Source organism: Cavia porcellus, unplaced genomic scaffold (genome assembly GCF_034190915.1).
Source record: "Cavia porcellus strain 051 isolate PalLab524CR breed Dunkin Hartley unplaced genomic scaffold, mCavPor4.1 scaffold_12, whole genome shotgun sequence".
Classification (NCBI taxonomy): Eukaryota; Metazoa; Chordata; class Mammalia; order Rodentia; family Caviidae; genus Cavia; species Cavia porcellus.
The window spans coordinates 81640869-81660731 of NW_026947495.1; the positions used below are offsets into that span (position 1 = coordinate 81640869).

Below are 19863 nucleotides of genomic sequence, written 5' to 3' on the forward strand. Positions count from 1 at the left end.
TCCTGTACCCTGCTACGATTTCAGAGGGGCTGGGGATTTAGCTCAGTGGCCTAAGTGCCTGCCGGCAAGCGTGAGGTTGTGAATTGGATCCCCGGTACCAAAACACAAAACAAAACAGTGATACTGTACGTTGCTGCGGAGTACAGCATCCAGGGACGCTGCTGCAGCCCGGGTTTCCACTCACCTGCTGGTGAACACTAGCACTGCAGGATGCACCCCTGGTGGCGCCTGGTGGCCCTCCCACGCCCACTTCACCGGGTCACTGGGAGCTCCTGAGCTTTCCCCTGAAGTCTCATCCCTTGTTCTGCTTACTTTAAATGATTTGAGTGAATACTGTGATTCAAGAAGACTGAAAGTATCAAGAAGGCACAGTGTGTCCTAATGCTGAATTATTTTGAAACTGGGTATAGACGTTTTTATTAGTTCTTTTAAACTCTTAAGAAGTTAAGAGTTAAGAAAAATGAACTACGGTGTCTTAAGATTAAAAAGCGAAACTTTAGGGGCTGGGGATTTAGCTCAGCGGCATAAGCGCCTGCCTTGTAAGCAGGCGGTCGTGAGTTCGATCCCTGGTACTGATAAAAAGAAAAAGACAAAAAAAAAAAAAAAAAAAGCGAAACTTTAGAGAAGCCCGCTTGTGATTTCCTTGGTAACGAACAGGCAGTGCTAAAACAGGTCAGTGTCAAGAGTAAGCCATAAAAACAAAGAGTAATTTTTGAAATGGGTACATCAGATTTAGTTGCTTCTAGAGTTAACAGTGTTTCAAACTTCAATGAACCAGACAGTGTTACTACCACTTCAGGATACTTTGTTAAGTTACAAAAGTCTTCTGTCTCAAAAGGAAACACTATCAGTACTGTAATCATTAAAGACAGTTTATTGAAATCAGTGTTGTGAGAAAATTGTGACAGGTTATATTTAGCCTTAGTCACTTACAATTTTTGAGCTAAGACATAAGTAGACAATTATGATAATGACCACTGTATTTTAGAATTGCATCAATTATACAAAATAAACTGACATTGATATCTATATATCTATATATCTATTTCTTGAATAATCCCTGCCAAAAGTAGCAAATGTTACATAAATTCTATACAAAGATGGATAAATGCCTACATTGTAGCTATGAAGCAAGAATGGAGAACAAATACATTTTTGTTGGACTTTGATTTTGAAAACACATAAATATGCCGTGTTCCCAAGATTAAACAGCACAGGCTATAGACATCTTTTGCTATTGAGGGTATTACAAGTTCCTGAGGTACATGAGAAGCTCTTTTTTCTCACTTTATGTTCCATAGATTTCTCAGAATGCTTGACTTGCTCAGTGGTTTTAAGGAAGAATTTCCGTGGGCAATCTATAAATTTAAATTCTGTATTTCCACAATATGATTAAGGAACTGGCTTATTCTTAGGTTATTGATAAACATGTAATTAAATGTTTTCATGCTTATTATAATGTTTCCTTATTTTAGAACTGAAATATTTTCTGATTCAGACTTCCACTACTTAAGAGATTGGACATTTTTGTTTAGTTACTAAAATGTCTACATTTATTGGTGAACACAAATTATTTTCACAAAGTACTGTTTTTAAACTCTTATCTCTCATCCCACCCCTACTTCCTGAGAGCCTGTGCCTCCTTCCTTACAGGTGATCAGCTGTTAGTGGTAGAGGTTTGATCTATTAGTTACACGTGGGGACTTAGCAGTTGCTTGTTACTTTTTACAAAGCATAACAGCTGTTGGAGCTGCGAAGATCCATTTGCTAAAAGCCGAGCACATGTCTCAAGGACATGTCTCGCCTGAGTGCTCCAGCCCGGACACCTGGCAGTGGTGCACATGGCTTGCTAATGAGGCATGGCACCGTTTTAACGGGCGGTTCTGATTTATGTCCACTTGCTTGCTCTATTTTTATACATGCATGCATGCACACGCATATATGTGTATGATAAAAGTTCTATCAGCCAGGCATTTCTATAAATGGTCTTCATTGTAGATAACCACAGAGCCTACTTTCAGGTGATCCAGACTATATTCAAATGGATGTAACAGAACAAAACAATGGTACAGTGGAGTGTCTGACAATCAAACAGTGTAAGATAATGAGCCTAGAAATTTTTTATTTAAAATGTGTCATGAGTGAAAGCTGATTAAATACCACAGGGCCCAGACAGAGAATATACTTGGCTAACTCTCGGCTGTGACAGACCCAGTCCTCCCAAACACACGCCTATCCAAGAACAGCATGAAATGTCTGAATTTCATCATTAGCTAGGGTTGTAGCTGTGACAGCCTTTAGAGGAAACATGACAGCTCTTTTAAACTAAAAATACACAAAAATTATGTAAACAGTCTTCCTAATTCCACTAGTTTTTAGGGTTTAATCACAAAAAATACTTTTCTGCCTGTCACCTTTCAAATTTATCTCAATATATAATCTATAGAGCAAAATTAACTGAGGATTAAAGGCTATCGTATGAACTCATGTTCAAGCAAACGTGGCTTGGTTCTCTTCCATACTTCCAAAATGCTGCTGCCATTATTAGAAACCATCGTGGACATACTTGAAGGTTTAGCATCAATGGGTTCAGAAATGGAAGCAGCAGCAAGAAGCTGTTCACTCAGAGTGGTATTCTGAAGTCTGAATTAGAAGCATTGAAGCTGAGTGAATTAAGCCAAAATCTCTGCCCATATTGCCTGCGGTTTATCATGTTACCTTATAGTGTGAAATTCTATCAAATGGGATTAAATCTTTTGGGTAACGATATGGTTTTGAATCATTTTTTTAGGGAAGCTGTGCAGGGTAAGATACTTTTTCTCTTGCTTTTGAGAAACTTTCCAAATTAGAATTCTATTTATATAGCTCAATATCAGCATTTTTTTTCCCATAGAGAGACCCTGGGAATTTCAACGCCATTTGTACTATGGTTGGAATTGGGTAAAGCGCTTACAAAATTAAGCATTCCTAATTGCAATTTTTAGCTTAATGCTTTATTTGAAAATGAAAGCAGAAATGGGTATATAGTAAGTATCTTTAAACCCTATCAGTTTTCAACTGAGGTTAACTGAACTTGGTGAATGAGAAAAGTCTAGAGTGATAGGGAGGTGATTACAGAACGTTGAGTGCATGTATGAATCTGAAAAAATGGAACTCGTTAATCTGCATAACTAATATCCACTAACAAAAACGTGCCAAAAAGTTGTTTTTTGAAAAATCGAGAAATCCTATCAAAACTGAAAACAGATCCCTCAGAATGCTAGTAACCAGAAATGAAATCCCGAATGAAGGGGAGGCCTATCTAAATGTCAGCACATTCAGATATTTATATATTTTTTCCAACTGATCCGAACTAGGGGGAGGTATGTAGAGAACAAGCTGAAGAGGAGATAGGCGGGTAGGTAGGAAATGTCCCCAGCTGAAAGAGCCGACTAGTAGGCTCAGGGGTTTATGAAACAGAAGGTAAATACGTAGTTTCATTTCTATTTTGAAACTGCCAATGGGAAAATGCCTTTCCAAGAACCAAAACTCATCAGTGACAAGGATCTAGATGGAATGCCATAAAATTTGTCAGTGTAAGTCATGGGAGAAAATAAATGCTAAGACATTTGGGAAACTTATTTTGAAGCCTGTGTACTTCAGGAAAGAAACTTGACTCTTTTTAACAGAACAAAATAATACAAAAACTACCATCTCCTAAGATTTCCCCCTAGTAGAGATGTTTTATCATCACTATTCCACAAAGAAAGGAATGGAGAGGAACCTAAAAATCCCCTAAATTTTTTCTGGTGAGCCACCAAGTAAAGGAGCTGATCTGGGAAGACTGGTAGAAGAGGACGGAGGGGCTTTGGTCTCTAAGTGTACCCTGCTTTCCAAAGAGAAGAAGCACACCAAAAAGATATTTATGACCAGTAACACCTTTATAGAAATACTAAATGACAGTTATCTATAGGTACACACCTTGATAGAAACGCAAACCTGGGATTGACATACTAGCTTCACTCAGAAAATTATCAACAAAACATCAAATCATCAAGTTCTGGGTTCTGTTCACTAAGAAATACATTATCAATGAGGAAAACAGACAAATCAACAGATGGAAAATCTATAAATTGGATGTTTTTAAAAAAGATGTAAGTATGGTATCACTTACTAGTGATATCTTAAATAAAATGTCTTATCTATTTAGTCTGTTACTGTGCACTTTAATTATAATCAGGTTTGGTATTACATTAATTGATACTATCTTAAGCGGCATGCTTAAAAAGAATGATAAAATTGCAAATCCATAATTTATTAGTTTACTAGTTTGAAGTTTTGTGTACTAAGTAAAAGCTTTTCAAAATTACTGATTGAAGATACACTACAAAATAGAAAAAATAAAATGGGTTACACTTCTTACATGTAAGGAAAAATTTTTTTTCTAAATTTATCTTGTTTGTACTATCAAACCAGGCCATAAAGAAATAGATATTACCCACACATTCAGATTGTCAATAAATCCAGTTTTATGAGCTAAACTCTAAAAGTACACGTGTGAATTATACGTATATATAATGTATATAGAATACACATATAATCTATATATGTGTGCATATACATAATATAAATGTGTGAATGCATATAATCTATGTAACTGTGGAATAAACACACTTCAGTATTAATTATTATCAAAAATCCTTGCCCAATAATACATCACTTTTATTAACACTTCAGGATTTGTTTAGCATCATGTTGAATATCTGAATATCAAAACAATCAACTTTTTTATTTTCAAGGATATTGCTTTTAAAAGATGATCTCTAACATCTGTGGTTAATAATTTTTTTTAACTTACAGAACGAAAACTTGAAATTTCATTGTGGGACTTAGTCTATTTATAGTTCGATAAATGAAAATAATTAATGCACATGAGGTTCTTGTATATGCTAGTATACATCTACAGGTTCCTGCCATTCTCATGAAACCATCTGACTGGCAGATGGGCTCATGGTTTCAAAGGAAAACACCCTATCTGACACATTTGGAAAACCTCTGGGGCCTATGTCCTGTTTCGGCTGCTGCTGCTGAGTAGGGAACACATCTGCAGTTTGAACAGGAGAGGGAAAAGAGATTTATTAAAGTAATGCCAGTGGGGGATTTCCCTCTCTTCTAAAAGTTAGTGGAAGAACTGCAAATGATTAAAAAGGGGTATTTCTGCTACCACAGAAATCTTAGTAATTAAAAGCTCTTATTGGTTTGTTCTGCATCTTCTGAACAACAGTTCTGCCATTTTCCAATTTTATAATGTGGATTGGCTTTAGAATCAGAATCTTTTTCCTTTGGTATAAGAAATAATTTTGCATTTTATAAAAACAATTATATTTTTAACAATCAGTCAGATATGTAATTCAATATACTGGTAAAAAAATAAGGGAAGGCTGAAAGATGAAAGCATTCCAGGCACCCTACTACAGTGGAATGTCAGTTAATGTTATGGGATCGTATCAGAGGAAAGCCCTTTTACTAAAATTCCACGAGGTAGCTCTATATTATATAAAAATAGTACCAAATGTATGATATTGTAGGTTATGTTACTGTTAGCATTAGAGAAAAATTTAATAATAGTCAAAATTAATCACATGAAGAAACAAATATGTTGATCATGTGTGATATTTTTCATATTTGGAAGATATAAAATATAAATACTATCTAAAGTCTAGTAACTGGCAGAAATAAAATTAAGTAGCAATAATGAATAAATAAAAGATTAAACAAAAGCATATTCAATGACAAAATAGCAAACCAGTAACAGTAAATCATTAGGGCTAAATAATATACTCTAAAAGGTACAGAAATATTAAAAATTCTATTAGAGTTGAAATGATTCTTATCCAAAATATTAAAATAAAAAAGAATATGAAACATAGTATTTAAAAGTTAAGAACACAAAGCAGAGAAAATAAAAGACACCTCACTATTCCCAATGTGGTTGTTATTTAGGAATGGATAAAACATGTAAAAAATGTCACTACAGTTAGGTTAACACATAAAAAATCAACATGCCACATCTACCTAAATAATTTTTGTAAAACAGCTGAAAAAGCAAATTTCATAAAATTTGAGACAGCTTACAGTGGAATAAGTATGCTGAGGCATTAACTAATCCTAAATTTCACAATGGGCAGCTTCTAGCCAGTCCCTTGCAGCAGGATCTTGGTCATTCAAGGATCACTGGACAAGAAATCAGTTGAGCTGGATTAGAGCCACCATTCTTAATAATGAATGCTCCACACTGTCTGTTAAGCAAAGAGAAAATACAGATCAAAAAGAGAAAAGGAAAAAACAAAGTAAGAGTAGATAAGCATACAACATTAGTCAACATTTACTAAATATTTGCAGAATGTGGTATAATTAGAGTGCTATGAAGTGGGAGGCTAGCAATTAGGAGGGGCCCAGAATGCAAGAAAGGCTTGTTCTCTGATTTCTGAGAGCTTAAAATCTGTATTACACAATCTCTCATGTCCTAGTGTTAAGTGTTCAGTACATAAAAGCATAAAAGGAAGACTATGCCAGTAGGAACTACAAATGAGTCACAATATTTTCTTCTAGGTGGGTTTAAAAAAAATTTTTTTTTTGTCTTTTTCCTTTTTATCAGTACCGGGGATCAAACTCATGACTGCCTGCTTGCAAGGCAGGCGCTTATGCCGCTGAGCTAAATCCTTTTTAAAAGGGGAATGAAGTTTGGTAAAAGACTATTTAGAAATGTCTAAAACCCCCAAAGTACCCTTTGAGTTGGCCTCAGCGGAGGCATAGGTACTCATGCTGTGTAATCTAGAGGGTTTCCATACACCTATGCCGTCCTGGAACTTTTCTGAAACTATTACTAGTTGGATGCTGACCTGGACATATTGCTCAAGCAAGATCCCATGTAAGGTGTACCCAAACAGAATCATTAAGACAATAATGAACTTGATTTTAAGTTACAATTAAGTAGAGAAGCTACACAGCATCAAGAGGTCAGAAACATCATTGGTAGTGTTTTCATTTTAGAAGAGCTAAATGGGGAAACTAGTGAGGGTTCTGAAAAGAAAGTGTAAGAAACTGTATACACACAACTGTCTGAGGAGGTTGTGACCATTCAGAGGATAATGTTTTAGAATTATGTTAGGAAGCAAATTAAGGCACTGGCATCAAATTCAAACACTGTAAAAATAAAAGTGATAGGGGCTGGGGATTTAGCTCAGTGGTGTAAGCGCCTGCCTGGCAAGCATAAGGTTGTGAGTTCAATCTCCGGCACCCGTCTATACCCCCCAAAATAAAGAAAACTGGAAAACAGCGCAGTGGGCAAAGAGAACTGTGCGTATCAGCAGTTGTTAATGAGGAGGAAATATATTTCTGACAGTAATGCTGAACGTTCAAACTGAATGCAAGGAAAAGGAGCCACATCCTAGGATTAATGAAACTGGAGGACAAGCAAGCTGGCAGAATTGAGTAAAGAGAATCTACAAGATGAGGACCAGCACTAGACCTAGGGACTTAAAGAACCCTTGGGATAAGAAGGTACTGGATCTTGGCAATATTCTTCAATGAGTACAGTTGTCCTACCTTATCTGCAGTGTAATGCCTGGTTTTTTCTTTCCTTTTCCACTGAACTTCATGTCTGTTTTTGTGTCAGCATTATGCTATCTTATCAACGAAGCTCTGTAATGTAACTTCAACTTCAGGACTGTGCTCTGCTCTTTACCTTAGACTGTGCTTGCTATCCTGAATCTCTTTTGATTCTGTATGAAACTTGTGCAGTTCTGTGAAGAACGCTGACGGTATTCTGATTGTGACATTAAATCTGTGCATCAGTTTTGCAAGTATGGCCATTTGAATTACGCTGGTTCTGCCTAACCAGGATTAGGGGATGTCTTTTTCATTTTCTGGTGTTCTCTTTGATGTTTAGTTTTCACTGTAGAGGACTTTCCCTGTAGAGGAGCTAGGTTAATTCCTAAGTATTTAAATTTTTCTTGGTGCTATTGTGAATGACAATTTTACCTAATTTCTCAGTGGATTCATTATTAGTGAACAGAAGTGCTACTGATTTTTGTGTGCTTTGTATCATGCTACATTACTGAATCTGATTATTAATACTAAGAATCTTTGGGTGGATTCTGAATCTTTTATGTGGTGAATAATGCCATCTGCAAATGGTAATTTGACTTCTTTCCTATACTTACTTTTTTCTTGCCTTTAATTGCTCTTGCTAATGTTCAAGTACTATGTTGAGCAGAGGTGACGATAGTGGGAATTTTTCTGTTCTTCCTGACTTTAGAGGGAAATCTTTCAGTTTTTCCCCATTTTGATGTTGGCAATAGGTCTGTCATAAATAGCTTTTATCAGACTGAGATAAGGTCCTTCTATATGTATTTTCATTTTTTTAATCATGAAAAGATGTTGGATATTGTCAAAGAACTTTCCTGCATTAAAAATGATCATGTAGGGGCTGGGGATTTAGCTCAGCGGCATAAGCACCTGCCTTGCAAGCAGGCAGTTGTGAGTTTGATCCCCAGTACCGATAAAAAGGAAAAGGAAAAAAAAAAAAAGAAGATCATGTGACTTTTGTCCTTCCTTCTGTATTATATGGTATATTTATGGATTTGCATGTGTTGAACCATCTTTACATTTCTGGAATGATGTATGATGTTTTTGATAATATGTTGCATTGTTTGCCAGTATCTTGTTGAGGATTTTAATATCTGTATTTATTAATGAAATTGGTCTGTAGTTCACTTTTTTATTGGACCTTTGTCTGGTTTTCAAATTAGAGTTATACTAGCTTTCAGGACTGACCTCAGGAATTTCTTTCAATGTAAGCGAGCTTGAGGAGGTGTTAGATCTTCCCTGATGTTTTTGTAGACTTTAGCAATAAATCCATCCAAATCTGGCCTTTTCTCAGTGTGGGTTTTCTATTACTGTTTCAGTTTCATTGTGTGTTATTGTATTATTGAGGGTTCAGTTTTGGTAATTCATATGTATGTACAAATCTGTTTTTTTTTCTGTATTCTGAAATTTACTGGTGCACAAAGTAGTGCTAATAATCTGACTTTGGCACTGTCATCTGTGATTTCACCTTTTTAATTTCTTATTACTTTGTGTTTTCTCTCCTTTTTTTGGTTAGACTGGCTAAGGGTTTGCCTATTTTGCTTATTCTTTCAAAGAACCAATTCTTTGATTCACTGACCATATATGCTTTTTGTCTCTGTTTCACTGCTTTATGCTCAATCTTTTTTTTTTTTTTTTGTGCCAGGAATAAAACTCAGGATCTTGCACTTGCCAGGTAGGCTCTTCTGCCACTGAACTATATCCCTGGCCATCTGCTCTAATCTCTATCTTTATTAGTTTTGAGTTTGGACTGTTCTTGTTTTTCTAGGACCTTGAGAATTGTTAGGTTATATATTCGAGCTTGCTCTGTTTTGTGACATGGGCATTCATAGCTATAAACTTTCCTCTTAGAACTGCTTTCATTGTCTCTCATAAGTCCTCGTGTGTTGTACTGGCATTATCATTTGGTTCTAGAAATTGTTTTCTTTCTTCTTTGATTTCTTCTGTAACCCACTGTTTATTGAAAGTATACTGTTTAGTTTCCATGCATTTGCATAATTACTGTATTTTGTTGTTAAAATTCTAGTTTCATTGTGCTATATGATGTGATAATATGTACCATACAATTTCAATTCTTTTACGTTTACTTAATTTTGCTTTCTTGGCTATTTTGAACAAAGTCCCATGGGCTGCTGAGAAAAACGTGTACTCTGTTGGGCAGAACCCTCTGTAGAGATCTATTAAGTTCATTTGCTCAAGGACTGTATTCAACTCTGGTACTTTTTGTCTAGTTGACCTATTTGTGACAGTAGGTTACTGTGGGCCCTCCACTATAATTGTGCTTATTTGCTCTTTTAAGCTCAGTAATATTCATTTTATGGAGTTGGTGTACCATTTTTTTGGTAAATACATGTTAACAGTTGTAATCTCTTCCTTTTGGATTGTTCCCTTGACCAATATGTAGTGACCTTCTTTGCCTCTTACAATCAGTTTTGCCTTGAAGTCCACATTTGCTGAATATAGGATAAACTACACTTGCTTTTTTTATAGGTTTCCACTGAATGGAATACTGTTCTTCCATCCTTTGGTTTTAATGTATGAGCTTCTTTGGGGTTGAATGTGTTTCTTCTATATAAAGAACATTGATCCATTCTGCCAGGGATTGTACCTTTCAATTGGGGAATTGAGACCATTCACATTGACAGTTATTCCTGACAGGTAGTGACTTATTCCTCTTACTGCCTTATTTTCCTGTTGCTAGTTCTGTATGTCTCCCTTCTACTTAACTGCTCACCCTACCTGGCAGACCTTCTATGAGACCTTTTGTCATTTTTAGCTTGTCTTTTTTTCCTTTTGGTACTAGGGATTGAACTCAGGACTTCCACTTACCAGGCAGGCGCTGTGCTGCTCAGCTGTATCCCCAGCCCCACTGTCTTTTTCTATGATATCCTTCAGAAGTTTATGGAGTGCTGATTCAGTGCTCATGGATTTATTTAGGTGTTCTTTATCATGAAAATATCTTTTCCATTAATTCTGAAAGGTAGTCTTGTGGGTTATATCAGCCTGAGGTGGAAATTATTTTCTTTTTGGGCTTGAAACACTTCACGTCTATCTCTGCTGGCCTTAAATGTTTGTGTTGAAATGTATCTTATAATTTTATGATGGTAAACTTTTTTTTTGGGTACTGGAGGGTCGAACTCATGACCTTGCACTTGCCAGGCAAGTGCTTATGCTGCTGAGTTAAATCTCCAGCCCCTCTTATAATTGCAATAAGTTTACCTTTATAAGTAATTCATTGCTTTTCTTTAACCACTTTAAAAGATTCTGTTCTTGTGGACTTTTGACAATCATGACATGGAGAAGTTTTTTCTAATTCCGTGCTTCATTTATCTGTATATTAAATTCTTTTTCTTTACTTGGAAAGTTTTTTGCTGTTATTTCAGTAAACAGATTTTTATTCTATTTGTGCTGTCTTCTGATTTTTCACTAACTTCAATTAACCTTAGTTTTCTTTGCATCAGCTAGGAGCTTTTGGATTCATTTTTCATGTTCTCTTGTCACGATGAAGGTTCCTCTCATTAATCATTCATGGACAACAGCTATATCTTACAGTTCTGATACACTTTTATGACATTGTTCACATATGCTGCCCAAACTTTTTGACACAGGTTTTAGTCTCTGAATTTCTACTTGGAGAATTTTTATGGACTTTTAATTCTATTCTATGCTGGTCATTCATGTTTTGCATTGGTTTAGGTCTGCTAGCTTTTTTTAGTGCCTTCTGTAAACTCAGTGATTGTTTTATTTGGCCCAATATCTTATTACTTACATCTTTTGTGAGGCTGCCAAATGCCTTATTGATTTGTTTTGTTATCTCCCTTGATGTTATTTCAAATAATTTGCATTGTATGGCTTTTGGTTTCCCCCTGTGGATCAGTTGGAAGCGTTCTGTTGGCTTGTCTTTTCATGCTTCTACTTTTGTTTTCAGGGTTGCAGGCTGACTGTAGTAGAAAGCTTGGTTTCTAGTATGGAGAGCTCTTTAGTTAATATTTACTTTTTAGTGGTATCCTCTGGTTGTGGCTAACTACTGGCCTTTGCCTCTGTCCCAGGACCAAGCCAACTACATTTACCTGGGATGGGAGTCTGCAATATATTTGACATGGTACTTAGTTCTACAGGAATGGACTACAGTACTGCTGATGACTCCAAGGCAAACCAGATGCTGGCATCTACAGAAAATCAATTAATAGCAACAGCTATGTCATCTTTCTGATAAAATCAGCATTGATTATAGCATCAAGCACAGACTGAGTACCTTAAGGGTGGTATATTATTGGTCCTTAAGTTTGTAAGTACTCAGTTTGTGTTTGATGCTATAACTGACAGTATACAATATAGAAAAGGGATCTTTTTTCTATACTCTTAAACTGGAACAATTAAAATTATAAGTTAAGAATGCTCAACATTCTCCTCATCTATACTACCTACCATTCTATTCTCTTACTTGTATTTTTCAATGAGTATATTTTCATTTATTTGTGATTCTCTTTCTTACTAAAAATACTCCGTAGCCATTTATTACACCATAGCAACATCACCTATCTCTACAGATATGTATTTGGAGAAAATGTTAACAGCAGAGGAACACTTAAAAAATTTTTGTAACAATGCTCAAATATGAAGTCTCTACAAATAAGGTTTAACAAAAATCTGGACTGATATGAGTCCAAAAGCACAGTTTTAATTTGTGTTTACACTGTGGTGGTGGAGAATAAAGAGATGCAGTGTGTGGACTGGGTGTGGGCACAGTCACAACAGTAAGTGTGGACTGGGTGAGGGGAGGCTCAGTGTGGACTATCTTGGTTCTACACATATGAGTTCTACACATATGACGGGTCAGAAGTACGAATATCAGCAAGAAACAGCTCATCTCTGTCATTTTGTTGCAAAAAGTATGCCTCCTTGCCTTGTCAAACTACAATGCATGTGAAAATTATGTTACCATCTCAATAGTTAATCTCAAGTTTTTTGTAGGTAGTCTGTATCCCAAAAGTGATGATACAAAGATTTCACTAAGAAACTTAATAAAGGGATAAGAGGTACCTTGTTATACTGTAACAGCCAAATTATATATACACACAGACCTAAGTACAGTAGTTCACCATTCTTTGACCTAAATCTGATTTAGGGAGCCTGGACACATTCGTAATTAGAAAGAGCAACTCATTACCTGTTTTCATCTCCCCATAAATGTGACATCAACAAAGACAGTCAGAATCTGAGCATATAAAATATGTATGTAGAATAGAAAAATTCAGAGAGACTGGAAGCAGACTAAAGGTAATTAAGGACTAGGGGGATGATGAAAAGATGATTTACAGCTTAATGAAAACAGTTTTTGTTTAGGTGATGGAAAAAATTTGGAAGTGGTGATTATCTGTACACTCATTGTGAGTGTAATTAATGCCAATGAATTGTATACTCAATATGGTGAAACTGATAAACTTTAAATTTATATTTATTTTATCATAACAAAAAAATTTGGCCACATATGATTCACAATGTCTTTAATAGGAATTATAATTAATTTGGAAGTGAATGAATTGTGTACTTCTGATAAAAAATGCGATAAAATACCATTTCTCTTTCCAGAAAAGAAATCTGGAAAACTGACACACAACTCAAGAAAAACAGAAAAAGAATCAACATAAACTTCTTACTTTAATTGCTTCAGTCTGCATCACAGGTGCGGGCATAGCAAAGGCACTTGGAGCATAAACCTGGTGATATGTTGCTTGAACTCCATGATCAGAATAAGGCTATTATAAAAGGGAAGAAGGGTGGGGGTAAAAAGAGAGTGAGGGAGAGACATATTATTTTCATTTATTAATTTAAAATAGTTATTAGTATTATATTGTGCTAATCATTCTGCTACACAATGAAGAGAAGCATAAAACTGCATTATCTCTAACATATAGCCTGATCAAGAAACGGAAAGTAGTCAAATTACCCTATGTCCTACGAGACACGTATATGATGCATGGGAGAGAAGTATTTTTTAGTGTAGTTATCTCAGCTATCACACACACACACACACACACACACACACACACACACACACACACACACACAGAGTTTCCTTAGGGAGGAGTGTTGTCAAAATCACAGAAGGAAGCAAGAATACACCTCATCTGGGAGATCTGCAGATTGAAAGAAAGATCCCACACTTCAAGACAGCTGGAAGGGGTGAAATGGAACAAGACAGGGAAAAGAATATGTAAATCAGATGTTTCACTTGCCTAAGATGAGGCACCACTCATTGGAACACAGGAAAGTCTGATATTTATATAAACCAAATGTAAAGGGGCTGGAGAGGAGCTTGGCTTTTGACATGCACAATTTAGGGTATTTGTAGACATTCTAGTAAATGTGTACTGTCCAAAAGAAATGTAATGTGAATTACATATGTAACGTGAAATTTCCCAGGAGCCATGTTAGAAAAGAGTAACAGATGAAATTACTTTTTAGTAATATATTTTATTTAAACCAAAAGGTTCAAAATATTATATCAAAATAATAAACAATATTAAAGTACTGAGCTTTAACTTTTCTAGGGGCATACTATGTCATAAAAACCTGGTTTGTATCTCACATGTATGCAACATCTCGATTTGATCCTGCCACAATCAAGTGCTTATGGCCACACATGGTGAGTGGCTCTGGTACTGGATAGGCAGTCTGAAATTCAAGAGGGAGGCTGGTATGAATGACAGCATAGGAGTAAATATGGAGGGTGAAAGAATGGAGAGCCAAACATGAAATCATGGTGAGCAAAAGATTACTTTACAAGGGAAAAATAGAGAAAGGAATCTCAGAAAAGAGCAGTATCATGAGAATCAGAGGGAGACAAAGCCTCAACAGATACGTCTTTGAGAGGTCAAGTAAGATTAAAGAGGAAGAATGATTTGACAAAAGGAAGTCTCTGAGGACCCTTTTTAAAGGAGCTTTGGCCGAAGGTGATGAAGCAGACTCAGCAGGTGCAGAATCAGTGGATAGTAGAGTAGTTAAGAATACTGAGTGTAGAGGGCTGGGGATTTAGCTCAGCAGCATAAGCACCTGCCTTGCAAGCAGGCGGTGGTGAGTTCGATCCCCAGTACTGATAAGAAGTTTAAAAAAAAAAAAAAAGAATACTGAGTGTAGACAACTTGTTCAAGAATCTTAGCTTTGACAGGCAGAGGAGAGACCATGGGAAGACTGTGTTGCAGGATAATAAATGCCTTTCACAAGGTGCCATGCATTAAACAATGAAGTTTGTATACAATATTTCCTAATGTTTATATTAATTCTGAAAAGCACATTATCCTTATTTTACAAATAAGGAAATTATGAAAGCAAGACTGTGAGGATTAACTCCTGAGTAACACAGTAAGTGGTGAAGCTGTGGACCAATGGAGGGGAAAGAGTTAAAATACAAGAGGAATAGAAGGGTAACAGATGGAATAGAAAGGACCTGAAAATATCCACAGCATAAGTCAGAAATAAACTTGGACAAGACTCAGTGTTACTAAATACAAGCTAAAGAAGAGTTGGGATTTGTTTTCAGACTGAGTTGTTTTGCATAAATTGGTTTCTACTTTATAAAAGAGAAAGTAAAGTTTTCTCAAAGAGTGAAAGAGGAATTGGTAGTACTAAACACTTGGTAAGGGTTTAAAATGATCACTAAATGAGAAAAGATACTAACTTTTTAAAAAGGAAACTTGACTAACACCTTGCAGTTTCTAATTTTAGGGAAATCCCATTTAAGCTATTCATTAAATTATATAGAAGTTAGACTATATCTTCTATCAGAGGAATATTACAATACAATCATACAACTATCATTCTCTGTGTGGAAATACCAGGCAAAATACAAGTTATATTATTAAAATCTCATTAGATTCCAATACAAGTAACCTGGTATTTAAAGAACACATTATATAGAAAATAGGATACTATTCAGCCTAAAAAAGCAGAAATCCTGTCATCTGTGACATCACAGACGAAACCAGAGGAAACTAATATAAAGTCAGTCAGGCACAGATAAGACAGACAGACCCTGCATGCTGTCACTCAGACGTGGACTCTGAAAAATCAAGCTCATCAAAGCACAGAGTAAAATGATGGTTGGGAAGAAGGATGTGGAGATGTTGGCCAGAGGGAACAGAGTCTGTCAACATGAGTATGCTTGGAATAGTTACTGTACAGCATGGTGACTACAGTTAGTAATAATGTGCTATTTTACTCAAAAGTTGAGAGTAGCTGTTAAAACTGTTCTTACTGCAAGTGAACAAGAATAACTGATAGGGTAGTGGATTGGCTTGACGTTGTACTCATTTCAGAATGTACATATACATCAAAATATCTATAGCACATTCTTATTCACCAATTATACCTCAGGCAAAACTGGAAAAAAGCAATCATAAACAAGGATGAGACAAAGAAGGGAAGATAGTAAATATAAAGATACAACTGTTGAAATTATTTATTTAGAGAAAAAAAGCAAAACAGAAAAAAGTGTAGAAATACAGAATTAAAAAAATAACACTAAGAAATCACTGGGTGATAAATTATCATCTTAGAAATAGTTTAAGTTACAAAATCAAAGCATTAAAAAGTGAACAATCAAACAATGACAGTGCAAACCATTGTTTCATGATCCAACAAAAACTTAGTACTATGGTTATCTATTTTATACACTTAAACATACGTACAGTTATATCCTTTAGAGCACTTTCCTTCCCTTTCATTTTTATAATTTTATATCTATTATACATTTTGGATCTTATTTTGTTTTTATGTTTTACACTAGAAAGATAATGTGATATTTACAAATATGAGTCTTATTTCACTTATAAGGAGAGTCTTAAGTTGCCTCCATTTACCTATAAAAGCCTCAAGATCATCCTTTTTTATAGCTGAGTATTATTCCATTGTATAACAATACATCTTTTTCATCCACTCTGCAGTTGGTGGGCATCTTGGGTGTTTCCATGATTTAGCTATTACAAATTGTGCTGTTATAAACATGGGTGCATATATATCTTTGTGACACGACCTTTTCAATTTTTCTGGGAAAATCTGCAGGACAGGCGTAACTGGATTGAATGGAACTTCCAATCCTAGTTTGTTGAGGAATCGCCATACTGATTTCCACAGTGGCTGCACCAGTCTACCCTCCTACCAACAGTAGAGCAGTGTTCCTTTTTCCCCGCAGCCTCACCAACATTTGTTATCAGATAGTTGATTTCTTGATGGCAGTCATTTTTTCTGGAGTGAGATGAAATCTCAGTTCTGTTTTAATTTGCATTTATCAAATGACCAGTGATGGTGAACATATTTTCATGCATGTATTTGCCATTTGTGTATGTTCATCTGATGTGTGTTCATCTCAGATGCCCATTTTTAGAGAGGGTCTTTGAATTTAGGGGGCTTGATGCTTTTCAATTCTTTATATGTTCTGGATATAAGTCCTTTGAGGGATTTCTGGCTAAAATTCTTTCCCATTCTGTGAGTTCTCTTTTCACTTTGTTGCTTTCTTTTGAAGTGCAAAAACTTTTTAACAAAATGAGATCCCAGTTATTCTTTGAAGTATTCCCTATGTGGTTTGTGTTTTATTTGTGAATTCTCTGCCTACCTTTATGGCTCCAAGATTTCTACCTAGTCTTCCAGGAAATTTAGTGTTCCTGTTTTAATATTTAGGTCTTTGATCCACTTAGTTTTGTGCATGGTGATACGTATGGATCTAGTTTCAGTCTCTGGCATGTGGAAAGCCAATTTTTCCAACAGCATTTATTAAAGAGGCTATCCTTTTTCCAGTGAACATGTTTAGCCACTTTGTCAAATATAAGATGGCTGAGTGTCTTTGTAATTGTGTTTGCATCTTCCAACCTGTTCCACTGATAATCAGGTCTATTTATTTGTCAGTACCATGTTGACTTTATCACTATAGCTTTGTAGTATAGTTTTAAGTCAGGAATTGAGATGCCTCCTGCTTTGCCTTTGTTGCCCCGAAACATCTCTGCTATTCTAGGTTTCTTGTGTTCCCAAATGAATTTCAGGAGTTTCTCTAGATCTGTAAGGTATGTTAATAGTATTCTGATTGGGATTGCATTAAACCTGTGTAACAGTTTTAGGAGTATGGCCATTTTCACAATGTTGGTTTTTCCTAACCAAGAACAAGGAGTATCCTTCCATTTTCTAATATCCTTTTGAATCTCCTTTTTAATAGTAGTGTAACTGTCAGCATATAGGTCTTTTACATTCTTGGTTAGGTTGATTCCTAAGTAGTTCATTTTTTAGATGCTATTGTGAAAAATGCTATTTCCACAATTTCTCAGTGAGTTGCTATTGATTTTTGAGTGTTGACTTTGTATCCAGCTACACTGCTGAATTTATTATCTCTAGTAGTCTTTTAATGGAGCTTTTGGGTCTTCTATATAAAGTATCATGTCATTTGTAAATAGTGGTAATTTAACTTCTCTGCTATCTCTATTCCTTTTATTTCTCTCTCTCATCTGATTGCTCTGGCTAATATTTCCAGAACTATATTGAATAGGAATGGTGATAGTGGACAATCCTTGTCTTGTTACTGATTTTAGAGTGAAAAGTTTCAGTTTTTGTCCATTTACTATAATGTTGGCTGTTGGTTTGTCATAGATGGTTTTTATGAGATTGAGGTAGATACCATTTATTCTGAGTGTCTCAGGGTTTTTACCATGAACAAAAGTTGGACCTTATCAAAAGCTTTTTCTGTGTCTACTGAGATGATCATATGGTTTTTGTTTTTGGCTCTGTTAATTTGGTATTACATTTATTGATTTGCATATGTTAAACCATCCCTGCATTCCTGGAACAAATCCCACTTGTCCATGATGTATAATCTTCTTGATGATTTGCTCCATTCTATTTGCCAGTATTTTACTGAGAATCTTTACATCAATGTTCACTAGTGAGACTGGCCTATAGTTCTCCTTTTTAATTGGCGCTTTCTCTGGTTTTGGTATCAGAGTAATACTTGCCTCCAGGAATGATTTATGGAGGATTGCTTCTCTTTCAATTTCATTAGAGTTTAAGGAGTTTTGGCATCAAATCTTCTCTAAATTTCTTGTAGAATTTAGCTGTGAATCCATCAGGACCTGGGCTTTTGTTTGTTGGTAAGTTTTTAATCATGGTTTCAATTTCAATAGCTGATATTGGGTTATTCAAAATTGTTCATTTTCTTGATTGAGCTTTCGTAGTTCATGTTTCTAGAAATCTGTCCATTTTCTCTGTGCTTTCCACCCTATGTGAGTAGAGATTTGTAAAGTAGGTATTCAAGATCTTTTGAATTTCCATGGGATCTGTAGTAATTTCTCTTTTCAGTCCTTACTGTATGAACTTGAGTTTTTCTTTTTCTTGATAAGGTTGGCTAGAGGTTTATCAATTTTGTTTATTCTCTCAAAAAACCGGCTCTTTGATTCATTAATTCTTTGTATTTTTTTAGTTTCAACTGCATTAATTTATACTCTGATTGTTACAATTTCCTCTCTTTTATCAGCTTTGGGTTTTACTTGCTCTTTTTCTAGAAGCTTGAGATGTAGCATTACATTGTTTATTTGTGCTCATTCTGTTTTCTTTTTTTAAATTTTTTTTTTATCGGTACCAGGGATTGAACTCATGACTGCCTGCGTGCAAGGCAGGTGCTTATGCCACTGAGCTAAATCCACAGCCTTCATTCTGTTTTCTTAATATGATAATTTATTGCTATTTCCCTCTTAAGACCGTTTTCACTGCATCCCACAGGTTATGGTACATTGTATTCACATTGTACCACAATGAATTGTAGCTATTGATTTATTTCTTCTTTAATTTCATCTGTAACCCACTGGTTGTTCAGAAAAATTTAATTTCCATGTATTTATGCAGGTTTTGCAATTTCTTTTGTCATTAATTTCCAGTTTCAGTGCACTATGGTCAGGTAATATGCATGGGATAATTTCAATCCCTTTGCATTTACTTACGAATGTTTCATGGGTTAATATATGGTCTATTTTGGAGAATGTCCCATGTGCAGCTAAGAAGAATGTATGTACTGATGTCGTTGGGTGCAATACTCTGTAAACATCTACAAAGTCCATCTGCTCACAGGTTTGATTCAGTTCTATTAGTCTGCTGTGATTCTAATGAGCTTTCCTTGGTAAGTGAGTTGTGTATTTTCTCTAACAGCTTTTAGTATTGTTTTTATACTGTATGTCTGGAATCTTAGTATATTTCTGG

The 19863-nt window shown here is 35.5% G+C and overlaps 2 protein-coding genes across 5 annotated transcripts in view; one reads left to right on the plus strand and one right to left on the minus strand.

The window, feature by feature from the left end:
- Mars2 (methionyl-tRNA synthetase 2, mitochondrial) overlaps positions 1-19863 on the plus strand; it is a 40847-nt gene that overhangs the window by 6893 nt on the left and 14091 nt on the right. The gene's annotated exons all lie outside the window — the stretch shown is intronic.
- Positions 729-19863, minus strand: part of Boll (boule homolog, RNA binding protein) — a 43547-nt gene continuing 24412 nt past the window's right edge. The window contains exons 10-11 of the mRNA XM_063259506.1: positions 13290-13388; positions 729-6278 (exon numbers count right to left, since the gene is read on the minus strand). Of these exons, the coding sequence (XP_063115576.1) occupies positions 6255-6278; positions 13290-13388 (123 nt within the window). The 3' untranslated portion in view covers positions 729-6254. The remainder of the gene's footprint in view (positions 6279-13289; positions 13389-19863) is intronic.